The 26013-nt window shown below is 44.9% G+C and overlaps 1 protein-coding gene across 11 annotated transcripts in view; it reads left to right on the top strand.

Annotated features, from left to right (window-relative positions):
* The window catches only part of TSC1 (TSC complex subunit 1), a 54615-nt gene extending 28749 nt beyond the window's left edge, over positions 1–25866 (top strand). For 8 of the 11 annotated variants that reach the window (XM_009187937.4, XM_009187935.3, XM_009187938.4 and 5 more), the window contains 15 exons: positions 4344–4519; positions 5217–5347; positions 5672–5783; positions 6078–6199; positions 9603–9672; positions 10162–10266; positions 10857–11415; positions 12485–12528; positions 13111–13277; positions 14135–14317; positions 15536–15646; positions 16392–16514; positions 19602–19789; positions 19867–20028; positions 20463–25866. In XM_009187937.4, coding sequence (XP_009186201.1) covers positions 4344–4519; positions 5217–5347; positions 5672–5783; positions 6078–6199; positions 9603–9672; positions 10162–10266; positions 10857–11415; positions 12485–12528; positions 13111–13277; positions 14135–14317; positions 15536–15646; positions 16392–16514; positions 19602–19789; positions 19867–20028; positions 20463–20982 — 2773 coding nt within the window. In that variant the 3' untranslated portion in view covers positions 20983–25866. The remainder of the gene's footprint in view (positions 1–4343; positions 4520–5216; positions 5348–5671; positions 5784–6077; positions 6200–9602; positions 9673–10161; positions 10267–10856; positions 11416–12484; positions 12529–13110; positions 13278–14134; positions 14318–15535; positions 15647–16391; positions 16515–19601; positions 19790–19866; positions 20029–20462) is intronic. The other 3 variants (XM_009187941.4, XM_009187940.4, XM_003911151.5) reach the window with 3 other exon arrangements.
* Positions 25867–26013: the final 147 nt, after the last annotated feature.

Below are 26013 nucleotides of genomic sequence, written 5' to 3'. Positions count from 1 at the left end.
CCAATCTGAAGTGGGGGAGAAAGTGCTCCAGAAGGGAGCTCTTCAGGGAGATGAGGAATGATCCTGGTGTATTCTTTGCATTTCATTAATAAAAGTTATATTAGGCATTGTTTCAGAGCTGTTAGAATACATTTAGGAAAAATTAGCAATAGACACACAAAAAGGTGAGGAAGAGACACAGAACAATTAAAACTTACAATAAAGGAAATATTATCATAGTATACTCTGTGGCTCAGCCATGAGTAGTACTTAGGTAGTCATAATGTTGAAATCAATTTTGAAAACAACAAGAACAGTTACATATTTATTTTGAGAGCATTGAGGAGGAGGGAAAGGATATATGGAAGAGATCTCAATCCTCACTTCCCATAATAGTAAGTTAATAGATGGTGTCTGTAATTTATAAATCACGAAATTAAAAGCACAGGGCATATTCTTGAGAACTATAGAGGCGGGATAACAATTCAGCTAACAGAATTGGAAGCAGCTGCCAGAGTGGTTGCAGGGGGAAGGGATGGGAGGAAACTTCAGTACTGTATTGACTTTTTAAACTACCGTATTTCATTGGATCTCAGATGCCGTTAGATGTGTGGTGTACTTCTATTTTATATACATCTGAGAAAGAAAAAAATGCCAAGTAAACTAACATGCATTTGATTAGACGATGGTTCCCAGTTTTAGATATTAAAATATGAAAAGTCCTTTTAGGCCGGGCGCGGTGGCTCAAGCCTGTAATCCCAGCACTTTGGGAGGCCGAGACGGGTGGATCACGAGGTCAGGCGATCGAGACCATCCTGGCTAACACGATGAAACCCCGTCTCTACTAAAAGATACAAAAAACTAGCCGGGCGTGGTGGCGGGCGCCTGTAGTCCCAGCTACTCCGGAGGCTGAGGCAGGAGAATGGCGTGAACCCGGGAGGCGGAGCTTGCAGTGAGCCGAGATCGGGCCACTGCAATCCAGCCTGGGCCACAGAGCGAGACTCCGTCTCAAAAAAAAAAAAAAAAGAAAAGTCCTTTTAAGAATCAGGGAAATATTGTAAGTGCATAAATTACTTTGATTAAAATAAAACATTTAAATGTATTCCTCTTTTATTATGATTCTCATTTTCTCCTCTAAAATCAGTCTTCTTATGTGTACACATGTGTCCTAACGCCTGCTCTCACTTAATCACTTTCGAGTCATGCTGAGAATACATAAATAGGAGCCTGTCCCCATTAACAAGATCCCACAGGCAGTGAGAACCCAGGTAGTGAATGAAGAGGCAGCCCTGAAATCGAAATACTTACTCCTTAGTGAAGCTGCCTTATATTCTCCCCATGCCCTGGATACTTTCTTTTCTGTATTTAATACCATATTTTCAGCATCTAAGATATAATAAGCTTTCTACAGCAGTTGTGTAGGATCACATGTTTTGTTAAGGTAAACCTATGGAGTGCCCTTAGTGTTGCTGTGCTGTTTTCTGTAAACTCGGAAAAAAAAATGCAAATCTCTGATGGAGTTACTAACCACCTTAGAAACACATAGAGCAAAGTTATGTTGTCTAAAAGGAAATAGTTTATACTTGACTAGGCGTTTAATTTTAAATATTCTGTTAATTATTAGGGCCTTTATAGAATGTTTGACAAATACTGAAGAGTTGAAAGAATAAATGAACATTGTTCGTAACTTCAGTTCTTTTAATTTGAATACTTACTACAGTCAGATCTATTTGCGGGTGTGTCTCTGAATAACTTTGTGTCTTTTTTCATTTAAGATTATATTATAAGCATTTTATGTCATTTAATGTTTGAAAGCATTATTATTTTTTGCAGCAGGGTCTTGCTATGTTGCCCAGGCCAATCTCGAACTCCTGGGCTCAAGTGATCCTCCTGCCTCAGCCTGCCCGGTGGCTGAGAGTACAGGCACGTGGAAAGCATGATTTTTTTTTCTTTTTTTTCCTGAGACAGTCTTGCTGTGTTGCCCAGGCTGGAGTGCAGTGGCACAATATGGCTCATGGCAGCCTCAACCTCCCAGGGTCAAGCTGTCCTCCCACCTCAGCCTCCTGAGTGGCCAGACCATGAGCATATGCCACCACGCCCAGTTGTTGTTGTTGTAGAGATGGGGTGTGGTCTCACTTTGTTGCCCAGGCTGGTCTTGAACCACTGGCCTCAAGTGATCCTCCTGCCTTGGCCTCCCATAGTGCTGGGATTACAAGTGTGAGCCGCCGTGCCCAGCTGAAAGCATCATTTTTTTTTTTTCCTTTTTCAGAGTCTGGCCCTGTTGCTCAGGCTGGAGTGCAGTTGCGCTTTCCTGGCTCTCTGCAACTTCCACCTGCCAGGTTCAAGTGATTCTCGAGTCTTAGCCACCCAAGTAACTGGGATTACAGGTGCATGCCACCATGCCTGGCTAATTTTTTTTTTTTTGTCTTTTTTTTAAAGGTGGGGTTTTGCCACGTTGCCCAGGCTGGTCTTGAACTCGGCCTCAAGTAATCCGCCTGCCTTGGCCTCCCAAAATGCTGGGATTACAGGTACGAGCCACCGCACCCGGCCTTGAGCATGGTTTTTAAAATTAACTTTAGTATGGCATAATTTGCTTACAATAAAATTTATCAATTTTGCTAAGTTTTGACAAAAGTCCCAATCATAATAAAGTACATTCCATCACCCCAAAAGTTCCTTTGTGCCCTTTGTGATCAGTCTCTTCCCCCACTTCTTGCAACCATCGATCTGCTAAAAGCATGCTTTTTCAGGGGGTGTAATAATAGTTATTCTATAGAACATATCCCTTTGGTTGAACTTTGGGTTATTTCCTTTCTTCTTTCCATTACAAGCTGTGCTGTGCTGGACATTGTTGTATGTCTGTTTCTATAGGATAAATTCTTAGAAGTGAAACCATGGATCACATAACAGGAATCTTTAGACAGTTTTAAAAATATTCTCGGCCGGGTACAGTGGCTCATGCCTGTAATCCCAGCACTTTGGGAGGCCAAGGCAGGTGGATCACCTGAGGTCAGGAGTTCAAGACCAGCCTGGCAAACATGGTGAAACCCCATCTCTACTAAAAATGCAAAAAATTAGCTGGGGATGATGGCCCGGGCATCACAAGTCCCAGCTACTTGGGAGAGCTGAGGGAGGAGGAATGCTTGAATCCAGGAGTGGAGGTTGCAGTGAGGATGAATCACGCCACTGCACTCCAGCCCTAGGTAACAAGCGAGATTTGTGTGCTAAAAGAAAAAATCCTTATGGGAGGCTGGCATGGTGGCTCACTTCTATATGTATGTCAAGACATACAACAGTGTTCAGCACAGCACAGCTTGTAATGGAAAGAAGAAAGGAAATAACCCGAAGTTCAACCAAAGGGATATGTTCTATAGAATAACTATTATTATACCCCCTGAAAAAACATGCTTTTAACTTAAGTCGATGGTTGCAAAAGTGGGGAAGAGACTGATCACAAACGGCACAAAGGAACTTTTGGGGTGATGGAAATGTTCTTCATTATGATCGAGACTTTTGTCAAAACTTAGCAAGATTAATTAATTTTATTGTAAGCAAATTATGCCATACTAACATTGATTTAAAAAATCATGCCTTCAGCCGGGCACGGTGGCTTATGCCTGTAATCCCAGCACTTTGGGAGGCCAAGGTGGAAGGATCATTTAAGGCCAGTGTTTTGAGACCAGCATGGGCAACAAAGTGAGACCCCATTTCTGTAAGAATATTAGCCAGGCATGGTGGTATGTGCCTGTAGTCCCAGCTACTTGGGAGGCTGTGGCAGGAGGATCCCTGAGCCTAGGAGTTGGAGGTAGCAGTGAGCCACAATCATGCCACCGTACTCCAGCCTGGGTAATAGAGGGAGACCCCATCTCAAAAAAAAAGAAAAAAGAAAAAGAAAAGAAAATTATCTTGGACTTTCTTAAGTTTGTCTTTTATACTCTGTTTCTGGTCTAGGGATGGATTTGACACCTGAGGCCTTGATAGGAGACCTTAAGTCAGCCTCAGCTGCTTGGCAGTTTTCAGGTCTCCCTGTTTTTTGATGACCTTTGTTCCAAAGGGCATTTTTCCCTGCCTGCTACTCTACTGCATAGCTTATGTTCCATTTTTCCATTTTGAGGCTACGCCTAGTGAGGAAATTTTTGTTTCAGATTAGCTTGTTAACTTGATATAACCATTTTAAACAGGGAAGGTATAGGATTGTAAAATGAATGGCTATTTCTTTATGTACTAGAATTGTTTCAGACTTGGGCTGGCATGGTCCTGCTTGTTCTCTGCTATCAGAGTTCCGTGGCTGGCACTGAGTTGACACTCTGAAGTATTTAACTCTGAAGTAGTTTGTATTTCTTGACTTTCATTGCCTTTTACAGGTGGAAGAGATTAGAAACTCATGATGTTGTGATCGAGTGTGCCAAAATCTCTCTGGATCCCACAGAAGCCTCATATGAAGATGGCTATTCTGTGTCTCACCAAATCTCAGCTCGCTTTCCTCATCGTTCAGCCGATGTCACCACCAGCCCTTATGTTGACACACAGAATAGCTATGGTAAAAAGTGTCTTTGGTACTTATCTGTTTTGCAACTTTGTCTCTGGAAAACATTATTTGTCTTTGTTGACTTTCTTTTCTGGAGTAAGACTTAGTTCAGTTCCTAGGAATTTTTCCCAAAATATTTTAAATTTGCATATCCCTCCATTTTCTTCTAAATAATTTCTCCTTCAAGTTTAATTTAGATATCCTTGGTCTCCTACCTAATTGTATGCCAACAGAGTTGGTGACGTGTCTCCAACCCTTAACAAAGAAAATGGGTTCAAGTATTTGACTTCCAGGCTCTACCTCATAAGGGAATCTTTGTGATTTTCAGACACTTAGAGTGAAGCTCTGGTGGCTGTAGCACTGACACAGTTGGAATGAGTCAGAACAATATAGACTTGGATTCGTATAAAAATGTAGGCTTCATTTGTGGGTCACACTCACTGAAGTTGTTATCCGTACTGTGCTTTTTCAAGTTATCTTGAGGCTTAATGAGACATCAAACCTTATTGAGCTTGATTTCAAAGGAGCATTTAAAGAAACTCTGAAATGTTACTTTGTCCCCAAGGATGTCAGTTAAGTCCCTCAGATTTTTTAGGTACAGAGAATTGAATATTATCAAATGGTCTAGAGGATCATCCTTTTTTTTTTTTTTAATCAGAATAATCTAAAACCACACACTAACCCCCTGTGTTCTTCCCTTCCATTTTAGGGTGTGCTACTTCTACCCCTTACTCCACGTCTCGGCTGATGTTGTTAAATACGCCAGGGCAGCTACCTCAGACTCTGAGTTCCCCATCTACACGGCTGATAACTGAACCACCACAAGTATGGTGTCAATTGGTGTGCCTGCTTTCTCCTCTGCTTTCTGGTGAAGCTGACCCTTTGGGTCAGATTTAGTATGTGGTTGGGAAAATTTCACACTGCTCATTTCAGGAGTCACTTTTAAGGATCCATCATATTAGCAAAGAAAGTTACTGTTGCCTCTTAGATTCATCTTGAAGTCTTGATTTATAAAATGCAACTTGTTTCTTGATACACTTTTAATAAGATGCCTTTTTCTAGTTGAAAAAGCTAAATTTAAGCTGAACACTGGCCATGGATATAAACCTTGTGGATGACTTAGCATTCCTTTGCCACTGCTGATGTACTTTATTAACTTCCCAGGCTACTCTTTGGAGCCCATCTATGGTTTGTGGTATGACCACTCCTCCAACTTCTCCTGGAAATGTCCCACCTGATCTGTCACACCCTTACAGTAAAGTCTTTGGTACAACTGGTATGTATGTCTTAGGTTGGATTTGATTGGTTGGTTTTGGCCTGCTTTTAATGGCAGGAGGAGCTCTCTTTCAGATCTAAGGGACCACTTGCATTTGTAAACTTGTTTTTGACACTTATTGCAAATCCCTGGGGCTTTCAGAATGTGTAAAGTGAACCTGAAAAAAGAGACTGATCTAGATCCCTAGAAAGTTAACTCTAGCAGCTTTATTTATAGTAATAGGCTAAAAAAAAATTGGCAGTTTTTCTAATAGTTGGGCTCAGTGTTCATATATGTTCTGCCCTTGTCTCTAAGCAGGTGGAAAAGGAACTCCTCTGGGAACCCCAGCAACCTCTCCTCCTCCAGCCCCACTCTGTCATTCGGATGACTACGTGCACATTTCACTCCCCCAGGCCACAGCCACACCCCCCAGGAAGGTGCGATCCAACTCATCTGCTATCCCTCTGCCCAAGGCACAGTGACTCACTTGAAAGCCTCACTTTGAGAAGCCTAATTATGCCAGATAGAATTCTAACCTAAAATGCAATGGGTTTGAATCAGAATAATTGAAAATAGACTAACAAGCTGCTCTCAAGGTGTGATCTGCTGACCTCTGGGTGGTTCCAAAACTCTGCTTTGGAAGAACTCTTGTAGGGAATCCAGCAGGTCAAACCTACCTTTTTTTTTTTTTTTTTTTTTTTTTTTTTGAGACAGTCTTGCTCTGTCGCCCAGGGTGGAGTGTAGTGGCACGATCATGGCTCACTGCAGCCTTGACCTCCCAGACTCATGCAATCCGCCTGCATCAGCCTCCCAAGTAGCTGGGACTACAGGCATGTGCCATGATGCCTGGCTAACTCTTTTTTTTTTTTTTTTGGGTAGAGGTGAGGTCTCACTATGTTGCCCAAGCTAGTCTTAAACTCCTGGGCTCAAAACGATCCTCCTACCTGGGCCTCCCAAAATCCTGGGATTACAGGTTTGAGCCACCACACCTGACCAATCCCACTTTCATAACACTAAGCTGTCATTTGCCTTTCCCACTGGGTTGGCATCTGCACTGATGGCACAAATATGATGGGGGGCGAAATGGTGGCAACTTAGCCTGAATCAAGGCAGGCATTGAAGTGTCCTATCCTAGGAGGCCTTGTATTCTTCCCTGACATCTTCTCTCCATTAAAAACAATAAAAAAAAAATTTAAAAAGTTGAGTGTTCTGTATTAAGCAGTAACCATTATTAATTTTATTAAATCTTAGCCCTTGAGAACATGTATGTGTAATATTCTTTGTGGCAAGATAGAAAATATGCATAAGGCACATATACTGCATATGCAATTATTTGAATTGAGAGGTGAACTAGCTGTCTTTTTTCATGGAGTGCCAGTTTTATTCGAAAGAACAGCTGTCTTACAAACTGGTTATTCAGACTTGGATATATGGCAGGCAGTTTCGTAAATGATGAGCTGAGTATGTAACTTCAAGATAAACAACTGACAGTATTTGTTGCCAACAATAAAATTCAACTCTCAGGTGGAAATTAGGATATTAAAAAACATGTATATGCCACCATGAACTTGATAGCTGCCCCAAGACTTTTATGAAATTGAAAAGTCTTTGGAAGCTTAGTTAGTAATTTGAGTTTTTGATATTGTGTAATGAAGTGTTTCAACATTTGGAATATGTGAATAACTTGGTGAGCCAATATTTTCAGAATGTCCAATGTATGATGTTGCAGAATCAGGCATAGGTAAAAAGCACATTCAAAGTACAAAGCAGGCTGGGCACAGTGGCTTACACCTGTAATCCTAGCACTTTGGGAGACTGAAGCGGGTGGATCACTTGAGGTCAGGAGTTCAAGACCAGCCTGGCCTATGTGCTGAAACACCATCTCTACTAAATACAGACATTAGCTGGGTATGGTGCAGGCACCTGTAATCCCAGCTACTCGGGAGACTGAGGCAGGAGAATCACTTGAACTCAGGAGGCAGAGGTTGCAGTGAGTCAAGATCACACCACTGCACTCCAGCCTGGGCAACAGAACAAGACTCCATCACACACACGCAAAAAAAGTACAAGGTAGACTAGTGGGTTTTAACACAGGAAAATCTCATTGATGTGGTTTCAAATTTCACTTTGTAACTTCAAGAAACTACCACTTGTCAAATTTTGGTGTAATAACAAAGACGAGTATTTGAAAAGTCTGTCAACATATGTTTACTTTTTGCGGCTGGGCATGGTGGCTCGCTCCTGTATCCAGCACTTCGGGAGTCTAAGGGAGGTAGATTGCTTCAAGACCAGCTTGGGCAACATGCAAAACCCCATCTCTACCAAAAAAAAAAAAAAAAAGAAAGAAAGAAAAGAAAAAGCCAGGTGTGGTAGTGTACATCTGTAGTCCCAGCTACTTGGGGAGCTGATGGAGGGTGGCTTGAGCCCAGGAGGCAGAGATTGCAGTGAGCCATGATCATGCCACTGCATTCCAGCCCAGGTGACAAAGCCAGACCCTGTCTCAAAAATAAAAACAGCAACACATATGTTTACTTTCGTAATTACATATCTGTGGGGCCCCAAATTTTTCTTTATACACTTCAGTCAAAATAACATATTGCAACAGATTGAATGTAGAGGTAGATACGAGAATCCCCCTGTCTTTCATGAAGCCGTATATTAAAGAGATGGCAAAAATGTTCCACTCTTCTCATTAAATTTATTTTTATTTCGGGAAATATAGTTTTTAAATAATACGTAATTTACATTAACTTGTAATGGGCTTGTTATTTTTTTTTTTTTTTTTTGAGACGGAGTCTCGCTCTGTCGCCCAGGCTGGAGTGCAGTGGCCAGATCTCAGCTCACTGCAAGCTCCGCCTCCCGGGTTCCCGCCATTCTCCTGCCTCAGCCTCCCGAGTAGCTGGGACCACAGGCGCCGCCACCTCGCCCGGCTAATTTTTTGTGTTTTTAGTAGAGACGGGGTTTCGCCGTGTTAGCCAGGATGTGGGCTTGTTATTTTTAAGGGAATTAATAAATTTTAAAAACTTTCTTAGTTTTCTAATATAATAATTATACCTCATAAACAAAAGCTCTTGGGATTCTCCAGTCTTATTCTTCTTATTATTATTTTTTTATTTTATTTTATTTTTTTTGTGGTCTCACTCTGTCACCCAGGCTGGAGTGTAGTGGCACAATTGCAGCTCACTGCAGCCTTGACCTCCCTGGCTCAGGTGGTCCTCCCACCTCAGCCTCCTGGGTAGTTGGGACTACAAACACCAGTCACCAAGCCCGGCTAACTTTTTAATTTTTTGTAGCAGTGGGGTTTTGCCATGTTCCCCAGGCTAGCCTCAAACTCCTGAGCTCAAGGGATCCACTGGCCTTGGCCTCCCAGAGTGCTGGGACTATAGGCATGGGCCACCATGCCCAGTCTGCAGTCATACATTAAGACTATAAAGCAAGCTGCCAGGCACAGTCCCAGCACTTTGAGAGGCCGAGGCAGGCAGATCACCTGAGGTTGGGAGTTTGAGACCAGCCTGACCAATGTGGACAAACCCCCTCTCTACTAAAAATACAAAAATTAGCCAGGCGTGGTGGCGCATGCCTGTAATCCCAGCTACTCGGGAGGCTGAGGCAGGAGAATGGCTTGAACCCGGGAGGTGAAGGTTTCGGTGAGCCAAGATTGCGCCATTGCACTCCAGCCTGGGCAACGAGTGAAATTCAGTCTCCAAAAAAAAAAGAAAGCAAGCATCCAAACAATTTGAGATTCACTGCACTGGGCTGACCTTTAAACTACCTTACAATATGCTCGAGAACATGTGCCATATTTTTTGCCTTGTGATATAAAGATACTTCACTTTTCAGGAAGAGAGAATGGATTCTGCAAGACCATGTCTACACAGACAGCACCATCTTCTGAATGACAGAGGATCAGGTAAAATTTCTGCATCACCACAGGCCTTGCTTGCCTCTTCTAATTGGGTTATATGTGTTTAAGAAAAGAAAGTTAACTGGAAACAAGGAAATTCTGGGATATCCAAACTACTGAGGCCTAAAGATAATGAAACAAGTAGTGAATTCTAAAAGCTAAACTAATAATATCAAAAACAGTTTTTAAGCTATTGCAATGAAGTACCTGTATTTTGACTTGGTTAAACTATGTCTCTTTTCAGAAACATTAAGAACTGATCATTTTATTTGCTATGGGATTATTTTTGGTACTTTTAGTTATATTATTTTTAATATGTCAGTCTTTTGTAGTATCCCTAGGACAGAGCCATGTCCATAGGACAGAGCCATGTCCAGCCTTCTCTGTTCAGCAGGAAGAGTTATTACAGACATATTCTGTACAGTGTAAGCAGTTTCACATTTACAGGGATTACACTGTGTTTCTTTGACTTCAGTTGTCTTTGTTTCTCTTCAGAAGAGCCACCTGGCAGCAAAGGTTCTGTCACCCTAAGTGATCTTCCAGGGTTTTTAGGTGATCTGGCCTCTGAAGAAGATAGTATTGAAAAAGATAAAGAAGAAGGTAATGTATAGGGGATTGCTGTGAATTGATAAAACCTGACCCTCGCTCTGCTGTGAATCTGGGACTTTGTGCCAATGCTCACAGGCTTGCTTGATTTTTCTTCTCTTGAGGTAACAAGATGGGTGGTTTAGTTTGGGACCTATGCCAGGTAAAGTGATGCCACTTTTTTTTTTTTTTTTCCGAGACAGGGTCTTGCTCTGTCGCCCTGGCTGGAGTGCAGTGGCACAATCATGGCTCACTGCAGCCTTGACCTCCCAGGCTCAAGCAATCCGCCCACCTCAGCCTCCTGAGTAGCTGGGACCACAGGCATGCACCACCATGCTCAGCTGATTTTTACTGTATTTTTTGTAGAGATGGGATCTCCCTATGTCGTCCAGGCTGGTCTCTAACTCCTGGGCTCAAGTGATCCTCCCGCCTCAGCCTCCCAAAGTTCTGGCATTACAGGCGTGAGCTACCATGCCCAGCCGGATGCCACTTTTTCTCCTCCCTCTCAGTGACACTGGCACGTGGCAGCATGCAACCCAAACTGCCTAGCCTTTCCCAGGTGGAATATCGACTGCCGTTTCTTTTGTTTCCTTTCTTCCTCTCAGCTGCAATATCTAGAGAACTTTCTGAGATCACCACAGCAGAGGCTGAGCCTGTGGTTCCTCGAGGAGGCTTTGACTCTCCCTTTTACCGAGAGAGTCTCCCAGGTTCTCAGCGGAAGACCCACTCGGCAGCCTCCAGTTCTCAGGGCGCCAGCGTGAACCCTGAGCCTTTACACTCCTCCCTGGACAAGCTTGGGCCTGAAACACCAAAGCAAGCCTTTACTCCCATAGACCTGCCCTGCGGCGGTGCTGATGAAAGCCCTGCGGGAGACAGGGAATGCCAGACTTCTTTGGAGACCAGTATCCTCACTCCCAGTCCTTGTAAAATTCCACCTTCGACGAGAGTGGGCTTTGGAAGCGGGCAGCCTCCCCCGTACGATCATCTTTTTGAGGTGGCATTGCCAAAGACAGCCCATCATTTTGTCATCGGGAAGACTGAGGAGCTTTTAAAGAAAGCAAAAGGAAGCACAGAGGAAGATGGTGTGCCCTCTACCTCCCCAATGGAAGTGCTGGACAGACTGATACAGCAGGGAGCAGACGCGCACAGCAAGGAGCTGAACAAGTAAGGGACTGGGGCCCTCTCTTCTGTGTTAAATGGTCCATTTTATTGTGAAGTACAGAAGGTGTGAGAGAGGAACAAGAATCATTCTTCACACTCCCACCCTGAGGCAGCTGGTTCTCTGCTGTTTGTCAGATGTCCTTCTAGGCTGTTGTGTCTTCATATATGTGACCATGTGTGACCTCTGTGCACCTAAAGTGGGATGATTCCTTAGCAGTCCACTTCAAAATGAGTCTTTTTATATAGGCCATTTTGTGCCTCTGTTCTATGAGGACACTCAAATGCTTTCATGTGTGCCTTCTGCAAGCTGTAGGCTGAAAACGAGGTTGTGGTATTTCAAAGAATATTTGTCACAGTGTTTCCCTCTCTAGCTACAGATTATTATTATTTTCTATTTTGGTATAGTTCATTAGGTGGAGATAAAATCACCAGCATTTTATGCAAGTTCAGGTGGCTGATGTCCCCTCCAGACCCGCTGAGGCACCCAAGTTTTCATAGAAAGGACTAGCTGAGAAACTGTTTCCCATCCTTCTTTTATTAGCTACTTTACAGGTGCTTGGGGAATATTTTTATTTTTCTTCTTATGTACTATGCTATGGTGGAATTTGACAGGGATTATAATATTTAAACTCCCTATTTTTAAACGAGATTTGGCATGATAGGCTCAGGTAAATTACCTACTTTTTCCTTAAATTTAAGTGACAGTAGCTTCACAACAGAGTGTACTCCCTGTATATTTCAACAGACAGGGTTGAAAGCGGCTCTCAGCGTGTTTGACCACTCAGTTTCTCTGGAGAGCTGGCCCCAGAAACGGAGGCCACAGTGTATGCAGTGGAGGTCAGCCTGCGGCCCTCTCTGCTCTGCAGACCAGGTCAGAGGCCGCGGGGCTGCCTCCCATTGTGTCCACTGTAGGCTTCTCTAACTCTCTGTGGCCCTGGAGTTTGAAACATTCTTATGCCATTGCAGATTTTGACCACAAAGAAGTGATCTAACTTTGCCGCAAATAAAAGTCCAGATAAGTTTTTTTCTTGGTAAGATCCGTAACTTTGTTACTCAAAAACTTTCTTCCTAGGTTGCCTTTACCCAGCAAGTCTGTCGACTGGACCCACTTTGGAGGTAAAGTTGTTACTTTAGCTCCAAATCCAGCCCACAAGGTTCCTGCTTGCTTGTTGCCCTTTCTGTCCTTGAAGGAGGTGCCCTCTGGGAAACAGATCTCCCCTTGGCTATTGCTCCAGCCAGGCTATCTGCTTGGCTAAAGGATCTCAAGTGTTGCCAAGTCAGCATTTCTTATTTTTGAAAAGTGGCAAGTACCATGCACTTGAGAGTAGAAGTGCAAAACTATAGACTTCCTGCCAGGCTTCCCTAGAGAAGACCAGAGTGAAGGAGAACACACAGTGAAGGAAGGGTCTTGAGAAACAGGGCACCTGAAATGTGTGATCTAGATTTGTGGGGAAAGGAAAGCAGGCTCTGAAAGAGTCATCCCACGTGACACGACCCTTTGCATTCCTTCACGAGGGAGACACATAGTCCATACTTTCCCCACTGCTGTTGCTGGGAGCCAAGTGGTCATTTGCAAAGAGAGTGGTGATTTGTTTCTTAAAGAATTGTGTTTGTTAAACTAACAACACATGGGAAGGGGGCTTGACTGAACGATCTGTAAAAGGCATTTCTGCCACCCTCCCTCTGCTTTAAAATCAGGCTCTCCTCCTTCAGATGAGATCCGCACCCTCCGAGACCAGTTGCTTTTACTGCACAACCAGTTACTCTACGAGCGTTTTAAGAGGCAGCAGCATGCCCTGCGGAACAGGCGGCTCCTCCGCAAGGTGATCAAAGCAGCAGCTCTGGAGGAACATAATGCTGCCATGGTGAGGACTGGGGAGGGGACAGGTGGAGCTTGCTGTTTGTTTTGTTTTGGGTCAGCATGATAGCTTACAAAGCACAGCAGCTGAGGAGGTCAGAGTTCCCAGTCCCTCCCACTCCTTCGGGCAGGTCACTCGAGATTAAGACATGAATGGTGACGTCTCAGAATTCCCTCATAATTCTCAGAAACCGTGGGGACAAGTGATTTTGTGTGTGTATGTTTGCATGTAATTGGCCATGGTGATGAAGGGTCAGAAGATGATTTTATTTTTCCAAATGTAAAACCAACTCTTGTAAAGCTATTTCATGGCACAAAACTGAAGTGTGTATTGTACAGTGTGTGTGAAGCCAGTCAGACCTGGAGTTTGAATCTCGGCTCTACCAGTGTTACCTTAGAAAAGTAACTTGGCCTCTTAAAGCCTCTGTTAGCCATGCTATAAAATGGAAATAATAATAGCAGCAGCTGCTCTTTAAGTTGTGATGGTTAAAAGAAATGTTGGTAGCACTTGCTGAGTGCCCAGCACACTGCAGGCATTCAGTAAATGCTCATCATTTTAGTGAACTTAGTACCATGTGTGAGAGATTTTATTCCAGTGTTGGTAGTCAGACTTTTGAAAGTATTGGAAGCAAATTGATCCCTGAGAAGATTTCTTTAAGCAACTTAAAGTCCATTTGCTTAATGTAAAATTTGGAAAACCTTGACCTAAAGCCAAGTAAAACAGTAGTGAGAGCTCTAAGAGTTTGGGTCTGTAGTTACATTGTCAGGGTAGCTTGTGACTATTCAGGTGAAATGTTTGCAGTGTGTGTTAAATTGCCTGTGTTGGAAGACAGCTAAAATGATGACATTTCTGGTCTCTGCTAGAAAGATCAGTTGAAGTTACAAGAGAAAGACATCCAGATGTGGAAGGTTAGTCTGCAGAAAGAACAAGCTAGATACAGTCAGCTTCAGGAGCAGCGTGACACTATGGTGACCAAGCTCCACAGCCAGATCAGACAGCTGCAGCATGACCGAGAGGAATTCTACAACCAGAGCCAGGAATTACAGGTATAAACTGGAGCACCAGGCAAAGCCAACTGCGAGAACACTGGAGAGCAGTGAGGAGGGAGGCAGCTGGTTTCCTGGGGTGTCCTCGACTTGTTCAGCTTCATTAAGCTGAATGCTTTTCTCTCTCAAATCATGGCAGAGATTCTTCATGGCTGGTGAATCTTTTTTTTTTTTTTTTTTTTTTGAGACGGAGTCTCACTCTGTCGCCCAGGCTGGAGTGCAGTGGCCGCATCTCAGCTCACTGCAAGCTCCGCCTCCCGGGTTCACGCCATTCTCCTGCCTCAGCCTCCCGAGTAACTGGGACTACAGGCACCCGCCACCTCGCCCGGCTAGTTTCTTATATTTTTTAGTAGAGACAGGGTTTCACTGTGTTAGCCAGGATGGTCTCGATCTCCTGACCTCGTGATCCGCCTGTCTCGGCCTCCCAAAGTGCTGGGATTACAGGCTTGAGCCACCACGCCTGGCCATGGCAGGTGAATCTTACTTAGGGCAGAGGTTCCCCAACTTTCTTGGTTCATATAGTAGCTCCCTTAGTGTCTCAGTCAATTTTTTTTTCTGCAGCCAAAAAGAAACACTTAACAGTTCTGCTCATTAAGTCGATCTGAATAACTTAGTGAGTATGAATGTCCTAAGAACTTAGTAGGTGTTTAGAAATAATACACATAAATTTTAAAAAATAATAACTGCAATTACTAATGCTTCGTGTGCACCTATTGGGCACTGCATGGCATCTCAGACCTTGAAATCAGAGTGGACAGTGACACCCTCATTTCCTGTTTCACACTGGTTTTCCTTGTGGTGCTTTGTATCACTGCACCCAAAAAAGCCCAGCTTCACAAAGACGTCATCCACAGTCGCAGCATCATTTCCAGCTAGTTGGTAATTCACAGGGTGTCCAACAGATGGCGCTGCGTCTCCCTCGAAAATTTAAAATCTTTCTGCGGCCTCTCTGAGTTTGCTGGGTAGTCTCAGGGCTCTTTGGTGCACAGCTTGGGAACTGAGAATCTTAGGTCTCTTTTTTTCTTTTGTTAAACAGTAAGGAACTCAGAAATCAACCATAACTTACTTTTTAAAACTAAGATATCAAATCCTGAGGGCCCAAGAAAGTAGAGCCGTGGAGCTAGGCATTCCGAGTCCTCTGTGGGCTGGTGGCCAGGTAGGCTTGTGATCCGGCCTGTCAGTGCTCCTCAAACTTCATGTCCACGTCTCTTTGGGTAGACGAAACTGGAGGACTGCAGGAACATGATTGCAGAGCTGCGGATAGAATTGAAGAAGGCCAACAACAAGGTGTGTCACACTGAGCTGCTGCTCAGTCAGGTTTCCCAAAAGGTAAGAAGAAATGAGGCAGACCTGAATCTGTTGAAACACCATTTGCTAACATTCTTCCTTCAGACAGGTTAAAGAAATATATTACTTGAGTGTCTGTGTCATGGGTTCCCAACGGGAAGTAGTTCTGCTGCCCCCATGTTCCCTGACATTTGGCAGTGTCTGGAGACATTTTAGGTTCATGTTTTTGGTGCTACTGGCATCTAGTGGGTCGGAGCCAGGGTGCTGCCAAATATCCTACAATGCACAGGCAGCCCCCTGCAGCAAAGAAGTATCCATCCTAAACCCTGGTCTATGTGTATCCCATGGAACCCTTTCTTCACACTTTGTTTACATAAGTGTCAAAAGTTTGTTCAGGTTTTTGAGCGTGATTCCTCCTTCTTTGGGAATCACTGCACTTCATACATCATTTTGTCAAGAACGGTGAGTTTTCCCTAGGGCTTTATGCCACTGGGCCTTGGTGGTATACCTGTCCACCTTCTCCAGGTGTTCTGTGGGTGGCCAGTTTTGATGGACTGCATTCGTGCTGTCCCCTTTGCAAAGCACAGTTCCGAAGTGCATTTCTATTTTTGTTGTCCTTGGGTGCCATCCTCCCCACCTGCCATTATGTCAGGGACTGTAAATCGATGGGACTTGTTTATTTCGCTTTAACATTGAAATAGTGTGCTTCTAGCTGATTCCCTATTTCATGTCCATGTGCTAGTTTTATGTCGTCGGATTTTTCACTTTGCTTATGTTTTTTGGCTAGCTCTCAAACAGTGAGTCGGTCCAGCAGCAGATGGAGTTCTTGAACAGGCAGCTGTTGGTTCTTGGGGAGGTCAACGAGCTATATTTGGAACAACTGCAGAACAAGCACTCAGATACCACAAAGGTATGCCAGGGCTCAGGGAGCCAGACCTCAGTGGGGAAAGCATTTCAGACCCAGACAGTATGTCTCCGGCATGTCATGTAGAATGGCTGGATGACTTGTTTCCTAAAAGACGGAGTGGCAGTCCCGCTTCCCCCTGGTCCAGATAGACAAGCACTTTCCAGCCACCACGTGAGTTTGTTTCTCCTGTTGGGTTGCTTTGAAGTTAACTCGCACCGAAAGCACCTAATGGTAATTGGTACAGAGTAGGTGTAAAGTGTTTCCTTTCTCTTCCCTACGCCCCCTTTCAAAGAGGGAGAGAAAAAAAGAAGGGTGGGGGACCAATTCTGTTTAACATACCTCTCAGGACTGTGGGTATAGACTGGCGTACATACCAGGTTTTTTTCCTTTTAATGTTGGATTTCTGCAGATGGTAGTTCAGTCCTGGCAACAAGGCCAGCATTGGGATGATCTTACGTTAATTAGTGCCTCACCAGTGGTGTCGAGGCAGAAGTTTTAAGTCACTTTATAAATAGCCTCAGGTAATGTTAGTGAATGAGGTGGGAATTGAATTTTAATAGTCGCTGTTCAGTTGCTTCCTGTCACTAACTTCTCCATCACACATGGGCCTCCTTTTTAGGTTTCTTGGGCATGTGCTTTGTAAAGAGTCCTTGTCGCCGGATGTAGAGAGGAGTCTTAGAACTGGAGAGAGTAATTTTCCTAATAGAATTACTCTTTATTTCTTGGCTCCTCTCAGCTCTCAGAGTCAGACTCCCTTTCTTAGAAGGATGTTAGATGTGGTACTTTCTCTAGAAAGCATCTATCACTTATTTTGGAGGTGTAATGACTTTGGGAACAGAAAGGGGGAGAAACAGATCTGTGGCACAAGAGAGCTCCTGAAAAAGCTGCTGAAACGCGCGCGTGCCATCTCCTGAGCGAAGCCTAGACGGGCGGCCTCCATGGAGCCCTTGTGCTCTTTGGGACCTTGAGTAGCCTCCTGTCCGTGGAGCCCTGTTTCCCAGTTCATTAAACAGGGGTGATGCAGCTGAGTTGTGATAGTCAGGATGCTTTCAATTGTAGACAACAAAAACCAAACTAGGGCTGGGCACGGTGGCACATGCCTATAGTGCTATTTGGGAGGCTGAAATAGGATTGCTTGAACTCAGAAGTTCTAGACCAAGCCTAGCAACATAGCAAGACTTCATCTCAAAAAAACAACAAAAACATAAAACACTCAACTGGCTTAACAGTGGAGAATTTTATTATTTCACTTGACAAGAAGTCGTGAGGCAGGTGAGTTCCAGGCTGGTCAAGTTGGCCATTCAGGGACAGCATCGAGGAGCCAGACTCTTTCCATTCTTCTGCACTGCCTTGCTTATCCTGCAGGCCTGGTCCTCCAGCTAGCTGCACTCAACGGTTGCCAGGTGTGTGCCACAGGCACAGATATGACAGGCAGACACAGTAATGTCCCACAGAAGAGGAGAGCATCTCTTCCTATTCCTCAGCAAGAAAATCTTTCCCAGGCCGGGCGTGGTGGCTCACTCCTGTAATACCAGCACTTTGGGAGGCAGACATGGGTGAATCACGAGGTTAGGAGATCAAGACCATCCTGGCCAACATGATGAAACCCCGTCTCTACTAAAAATACAAAAAATTAGCCGGGTGTGGTGGCCCACACTTGTAGTCCCAGCTACTTGGGAGGCTGAGGCAGGGGAATCGCTTGACCCTGGAGGCGGAGGTTTCAGTGAGCCGAGATCATGCTACTGCACTTCAGCCTGGTCAACAGAGCGAGACTCTTGTCTCCAAAAAAAAAAAAAAAGAAAGAAAGAAAACCTTTCCCAGATGCTCCCACCATACTTATCTCCCCTGTTGGCCGGGCCTGTCCTGTGCCCATCCCTAGCCTAGTTATTGCCTCAACCCAGTCAGGATTTGTCCCCGAACCTGGAGCTAGGGTTGCTCTTGTTCCATCCAGAGGAGAAGGAAGAGTGAGTGGTGGGGAATCAGGGGGGAACAGTTGGTAGGGGTAGCTGTAAGGATTAGTGAGAGTGCACGGATGTTCCTCGTGGATGTTCCTGGTTCAGTGCTTTGCATGATTATCCATGAATAAGTCCTATTGTTTATGACAAAGACCAGACAGATGCGTTCATCTACCCTGTGCTGAAGTCTGGAGCCATTTAGCACAGCTGGAACAGCCACATTATCAGAGCCAGTTCTGAGTTTAAATCAGTTGCATTCTGTAACAAGGAAGCATTGGGCTCACCAGACAGCATCAAGGCAGGGGCGCCTTCGTGAAAGCTCATCTCCTTGCTGTTTATGGTTTATTATCTTTTTTAAAAAACAAATATATGGCAAATTTTATGTTTTGTACAATTTACCACAGTAAACATACACACACAAAAGTAACACAGGCTTAAAAAAATATCCTTTCCGCCTTCTTTCTGAGCATTAATGTGTACTTGCTCTGGGTTTCAAGCTGTTCCAATCTGTCGGCTGCAGGCCATCTGCCTTAGCACGATCAACAAACCTTGTCAGGGCACCCAGTCTGCAGAGGCTGCTTTGCTTGAGCAGACCTGCTCCACTGGCGTTCCATTCTGTAGCCCCACCTGCGCTATTGTCAGGAGGGGGAGAAAAGGAGAAAGAAAGCAAGTGGCCTGCGGTACCACTAGACTGAAATGATAGCCGGATACTGGCGGATTTTCACTTGGTGTTTTGGATACGTATATGTTCGCATAGTTGATTGTACTATTCACACAGTCTTGTAGTCTGCTTTTTAATCTTTATACTGATACCATATCATTTTTTAAAAAGACTTAGAAATATAGGATGTATTTTAATTTACTTAGCTGTTCCCCTGACATTAGACTTAAACGATGTTTCCAGGTTTTTGCTCTTATAAATATGCTGTGATGATTATTTTTGTGCAAAATCTCTATGTTTCACATGCTTTCCTTGGGGATCGATTTCAAGGAAGGGTTACTAGGATAATACTACCAGCTTACTAAAGTGCCTTCTCAGTCCTTCTTACATTGTCTTTTCAAAATGGATACAGCGTGTTTATTTTTTATAAGTACTAATTCTAGTCTTTTTTTTTTTTTTTTTTTTTTTTTTAAGGAAGTAGAAATGATGAAAGCTGCCTATCGGAAAGAGCTAGAAAAAAACAGAAGCCATGTTCTCCAGCAGACTCAGAGGCTTGACACCTCCCAGAAACGGATTTTGGAACTGGAATCTCACCTGGCCAAGAAAGACCACCTTCTTTTGGAACAGAAGAAATATTTAGAGGATGTCAAACTCCAGGCAAGGTAACTTTCATCAGGAAAGGCTTTTGTGTTTTTATTAAGTGGAACTTCCTATATTCTGGCTGGTCTGTATCTTTCAGAGGACAGCTGCAGGCTGCAGAGAGCAGGTATGAGGCTCAGAAAAGGATAACCCAGGTGTTTGAATTGGAGATCTTAGATTTATATGGCAGGTTGGAGAAAGATGGCCTCCTGAAAAAACTTGAAGAAGAAAAAGCCGAAGCAGCTGAAGCAGCAGAAGAAAGGTAGGAACAAAGAACTGATTAATGACCTTGGGATTAAGCTGTCAATTACAGCAGAAGGACTGTGTCACATGGTGTGGGAAGCAGTTATAGCTGATTAGACAGGGCTGCAGCGCTCAGCTCACTCCATTTCAGAGACCCACTCTGACGTTCCTTTCCTCCAAACGTCCAGTGATCTCTTCATGGTCCTTTTCCTGGCCTCGAGTCCCTCCATACAGCCACAGGAAGTGTTCACACTTAAGATTGCCACCTAGTATCCCTAGTTGTGATTTAGGTTTCTCTTGATGAGATCTCTTGCTTGAGTCCAGTATTATAAAACAGAGAGTGGGCTAGCAGAGTTCAGCATCAGTGTGAGTGAGTGTCAGTGTAATTCCACATCTTCCAAATGTGGATGCCTCAATCACCAGCTCCTTCTTTCCTCCCGGGCTTTCCTACAGGCTTGACTGTTGTAATGACGGGTGCTCAGATTCCATGGTAGGGCACAATGAAGAGGCATCTGGCCACAACGGTGAGACCAAGACCCCCAGGCCCAGCAGCACCCGGGGCAGTAGTGGAAGCAGAGGAGGTGGAGGCAGCAGCAGCAGCAGCAGCGAGCTTTCCACCCCGGAGAAGCCCCCACACCAGAGGGCGGGCCCATTCAGCAGTCGGTGGGAGACGACGACGGGAGAACCGTCTGCCAGCATCCCTACCACTGTGGGCTCACTTCCCAGTTCAAAAAGCTTCCTGGGTATGAAGGCCCGAGAGTTATTTCGTAATAAGAGCGAGAGTCAGTGTGATGAGGACGGCATGACCAGTAGCCTTTCTGAGAGCCTAAAGACGGAACTGAGCAAAGACTTGGGTGTGGAAGCCAAGACTCCCCTGAACCTAGATGGCCCGCACCCATCTCCCCCGAACCCGGACAGTGTTGGACAGCTACATATCATGGACTACAATGAGACTCATCATGAACACAGCTAAGGATGGTGGTCAATCAGTGTTAACTTGCATATTGTTGGCACAGAACAGGAGGTGTGAATGCACGTTTCAAAGCTTTCCTGTTTCCAGGGTCTGAGTGCAAGTTCATGTGTGGAAATGGGACGGAGGTCCTTTGGACAGCTGACTGAATGCAGAACGGTTTTTGGATCTGGCATTGAAATGCCTCTTGACCTTCCCCTCCACCCGCCCTAACCCCTCTCATTTACCTCGCAGTGTGTTCTAATCCAAGGGCCAGTTGGTGTTCCTCAGTAGCTTTACTTTCTTCCTTTCCCCCGAGAATGGTTGCGTCCTTTGAACCTGTGCAATATGAGGCCAAATTTAATCTTTGAGTCTAACACACCACTTTCTGCTTTCCTGAAGCTCAGATTACTGGGTTGGCTCTCAGTTAGACCAGGTAGTTTGTTGCATTGCAGGTAAGTCTGGTTTTGTCCCTTCCAGGAGGACATAGCCTGCAAAGCTGGTTGTCTTCACTTGAAAGCTGTCACATGAGACTTTTCCACTGCTTTTTGATTCTGAAGTTCAGCATCTAAAGCAGCAGGTCTAGAAGAACAATGGTTTATTCACACTTACATTCTTTTGGCAGTTCTAATAAGCTTCCTAGAAAGTTCTGTGTAAACAGAAGCCTGTTTCAGAAATCTAGAGCTGGCACTGTGGAGACCATACACCCTTTGGGAAAGCTCTTGTCCCTCTTCCCCCACTACCTCTTATTTATTTGGTGTTTGCTTGAATGTTGGTACTATTGTGACCACAGGCTGGTGTGTAGGTGGTAAAACCTGTTCTCCGTAGGAGGCAAGGAGCAGTCACTGGGAGAGGTTACCCGAGAAGCACTTGAGCATGAGGAACTGCACCTCCAGTCCATCTCAGCTTGCTGGGCCTTTTGTTAAACCTTCCTGTCTCCTGGCCTCCCTTTGTGTGCACACGTCTCTTGTTCATGTCAGCTTATTTGTGACAGTGCAGCAGAAAGGTTCTGAAGGTCCAAAGAGTTTCTGCAAAGTGTATGTGACCATCATTTCCCAGGCCGTTAGGGTTGCCTCACTGTAGCAGGTTCTAGGCCACCAGAAGGGGGGCAGCTTTTTCATACCAATTCCAACTTTGAGGGGCCGACTCTCCAGGGAGCGATGTCATCACACTGTCCATGTTAGTAATGGCAGAGCAGTCTAAGCAGAGTCCGGGAGAATGTTGGCAAAAGCTGGCTGTGTATGCCCACTAGGCTGCCCCATGTGCTCACGAGAGATGACACTAGTCAGAAGAGTGGCAGTGGCAGAGAATCCAAACTCAACAAGTGCTCCTGAAAGAAATGCTAGAATCCTAAGAATTGTTGCCTGGTGTTCCAGCTGAGGCAGGGGAGAGCTGGTAGGAAGGAGCCAGTGAACTTGGCTTTCCTGTTTCTATTCTTTCATTAAAAAGAATACAAGGATTCAGTCATAAAGAGGTAAAAAACTGTCATGGTACGAAATCTTAGTGCACACGGAGGCTTCGAGCACTAGAGAATAAGTCTTTTTTTTTTTTTTTTTTTTTTTTTTAAGCATGGCAATAAATATTCTAGCATTCCTAACTAAAGGGAGGTAGACAGTTGGAGACTCTATGTCACCCTGGCTATACCGGCAGAAAACCTGTTCAGGCAGGCTTTCTGGGTGTGACTGATTCCCAGCCTGTGGCAGGGCGTGGTCCCAACTACTCGGCCTAGCACAGGTTGGCAGTTGGCCCTGAATTGTCAGATGTGGAGTATTAGTGACACCACACGTTTAATTCAGCTTTGTCCAAAGGAAAGCTTAAAATCCAGTATAGTCTAGTTTCCTGGTCCAGTTTTAGAAAAGGAAAACGTGAACAAATTTAGAAAGGGAAGGAAATCCCATCAGTGAATCCTGAAACTGGTTTTAAGTACTTTCCTTCTAGAGATCTGTGCCACAGAACAAGATACCAGGCACTTAAAGCTTTTTCCTTAGTTGGCAAAGGAAAAGAGGCCCAGGTGAAAAAGAAAACACATTTTAGAAATGGACGGGTTGTCAAAATAAAGGGAAGAAAGGGGGCAGCATGGACAGAGGCCTAGGCCTGAAGCTCCATGGACATGTCTGTGCAGGGCCCTCAGCTCGTCCATCCAGCCTGGGTGTCCCTTTCCTCAGCTTTATAACAAAGGTGGCTCCAAGCTCAGGTGCCTCTGAGTTCCAGGAGGCTGTGGGTTTCACTCAACCATGGATGGGAGACTGAGACCTGGAGTCATGGTGAAGGGGCCCAGCCTAAAACTGTAGGCTTTCATGTTGCAAAGAACTCGAGTCAGTAGTTAGGTTTGGTTTGGTTTTGGAAGTGGTAAACCTGCCGAGAGTCACTTGGTCATGCTGCAGTGAGTAGTTTTAAGGATGGGAAAGGTGACAGTAGGACTCTCGAGAGGCAATTCAGTCCTGGGCAAAGGTATTAGTACAGTAAGCGTTCAGGGCAGAGTCTATCTTGAAACCAATTAAGCAGCTTGGTATTTATAAATATTGAGATTGGATGGCCTCCATCCAGGAATCACTATGGGTGAGCATACCTGTCTCAGCTGTTTGGCCAATGTGCATAACCTACTCGGATCTCCACCTGACACTAACCAGAGTCAGCACAGGCCCCGAGGAGCCCAAAGTCTGCTGCTGTGCAGCATGGAATTCCTTTAAAAAGGTGCACTACAGCTTTAGCGGGGAGGGGGATAGGAAGACGCAGAGCAGATGAGCTCCCGAGTCCCTGCAGGTGAATAAACACACAGATCTGCATCTGATAGAACTTCAATGGATTTTCAAAAAGCCATTGACAAGACTCTGCCATAAAGTCTATAAAAATTGTTATTATGGGATTGGAAGAAACACGTGGTCATGAATATAAAAAAACTGAAACCCAAAGGTAGGAAGGTCAAGGTCACTTCTTCGATGGAGACGCTGTGAAAGATGTCCTTGGAGAGGAGTGTTAGGACCAGCATTGCTAAGGCAGGTGGGCAGACAGTGACCTCTCTAGGTGCCCACAGAGTTTTTCAGGAGAGAAAACTGCCCGACCTTTGGGACTAAGCTGCAGAATCTTCTTACTAAGCTTGATGAGTGGAGAGGCGAGAGGTGAGCTACTTTGTGAGCCAAAGCTTATGTGATGTGGTTGGGGGAAACAGTCCAAATTGTTCTGAGAAGGTGAACTGTTACAACCCAGGAACAGGTCCTGGAAGCCACTGACAATTAGAAAAATTCACCCACCATGCCGCACATTACTGGGTAAAAGCAGAGCAGCAGGGAACAAAACTCCAGACTCTTGGGCCGTCCCCATTTGCAACAGCACATGTAGTTTCTGGTATAGTTGTTGAGAAAGATAAAACTCTAGCCGTTGTTCAGAAGAGGATGTATAAAATGGTCCTGGGGATGAAAGGATCTGTGAGACCACAGAGGCTCAGACTCGCTGTTAAGAATAGAAAACTGGGTATGTGTGTCATGTAGCCAGCAGAACCGAAGTGTGCTGTGACAAGCCAATGTGAATTTCTACCAAATAGTAGAGCATACCACTTGAAGAAGGAACTGAAGAGCAAACAGAAGTTCTCCACAGCGAGACTCACCTTATCTCACTGAAAGCACTAAGAGGTGGGAGCAGGCCTGTACAGGCTGGAGGAGGGTTTGGGCAGAGCGAAGGCCCAGCCAGGACCTTGGTGAGATGGAGTGCCGCCCACCTCCTGCGGATACTCTTGGAGAGTGGTCCCCCCAGGGGGCTCTGCCCCACCTGGAGAAGAAAGCTGCCTTGTGTGGAGTGACTCAGATCAGTACACCTTATCGGCTGCACCTTCACTCTCCAGGGTACATGCTTTAAAACTGACCTGCCACAAGCGTTGGAAAAATGTATCCAGTCTGAAGATGTTTGTGTGTCTGTTTACATCCAGAGTTCTGTGACACATGTCCCCCAGATTGCTGCAAAGATCTCCAAGGCATTGATTGCACTCGATTAAGCTTTTGTCTGTAGGTAAAAACAAGTTTAGGTCGAGGACTGGCCCCTAGGCTGCTGCCGTGACCCTTGTCCCACGTGGCTTCTCTGTCCGGAACTCTTCGATGTGCCCAGGGGAGCATGTTCCTGTCTCCTCCATGCCGTCCTGCAGTCCGTATCTGCTCGTCTGAGGGAAGAGTAGCTGTAGCTACAAGGGAAGCCTGCCTGGAAGAGCCGAGCACCTGTGCCCACGGCTTCTGGTCATGAAACGAGTTAATGAAGGCAGAGGAGTTTCCTCCTCGCTTCCTAGCGCCACATTACCCACCCTCTGAGATAAGTAGGCTGGTTTAACCATTGGAATGGACCTTTCAGGGGAGATCCTGAGAGTCTGAGAACCCCCAGACCAACCCCTCCCTCCCTTTCCCCACCTCTTACAGTGTTTGGACAGAAGGGTATGGTGCTGCTCTGTGTAGCAAATACTTTGGCTTATGAAAGAGGCAGCCATGCATTTTGCACTAGGAAGAATCAGTAATCACTTTTCAGAAGACTTCTATGGACCACAAATATATTACGGAGGAACAGATTTTGCTAAGACATAATCTAGTTTTATAACTCAATCATGGATGAACCATGTGTGGCAAACTTGCAGTTTAAAGGGGTCCCATCAGTGAAAAGAAACTGATTGTTTTTAACGGACTGCTTTTAGTTAAATTGAAGAAAGTCAGCTCTTGTCAAAAGGTCTCAACTTTCCCGCCTCAATCCTAAAAGCATGTCAACAATCCACATCAGATGCCATAAAAATGAACTGCAAGATAAAATGGTACAATCTTAGTGAATGGGAATTGGAATCAAAAGGGTTTGCTGTCCTTCTTAGAATGTTCTAAAACGTCAAGGCAGTTGCTTGTGTTTAACTGTGAACAAATAAAAATTTATTGTTTTGCACTACTCTGCTGTGTGGACATGGAGTGGCTTACACTGGCCTTGGCAGGCTTATAGGTCAAGCAGGGGACTGGTCCAAAGATACGAAGCCTTAGGGTCTGGTTTGGCTACCTTGGGTGACTGGAGGAGGAACCTGACGAATAATGGATTTGG

The sequence above is a fragment of the Papio anubis genome, chromosome 13 (assembly GCF_008728515.1).
Source record: "Papio anubis isolate 15944 chromosome 13, Panubis1.0, whole genome shotgun sequence".
Lineage (NCBI taxonomy): Eukaryota > Metazoa > Chordata > Mammalia > Primates > Cercopithecidae > Papio > Papio anubis.
Note: the sequence above shows the minus strand (reverse complement) of the source record. Positions and strands in the feature narration are given on the sequence as shown.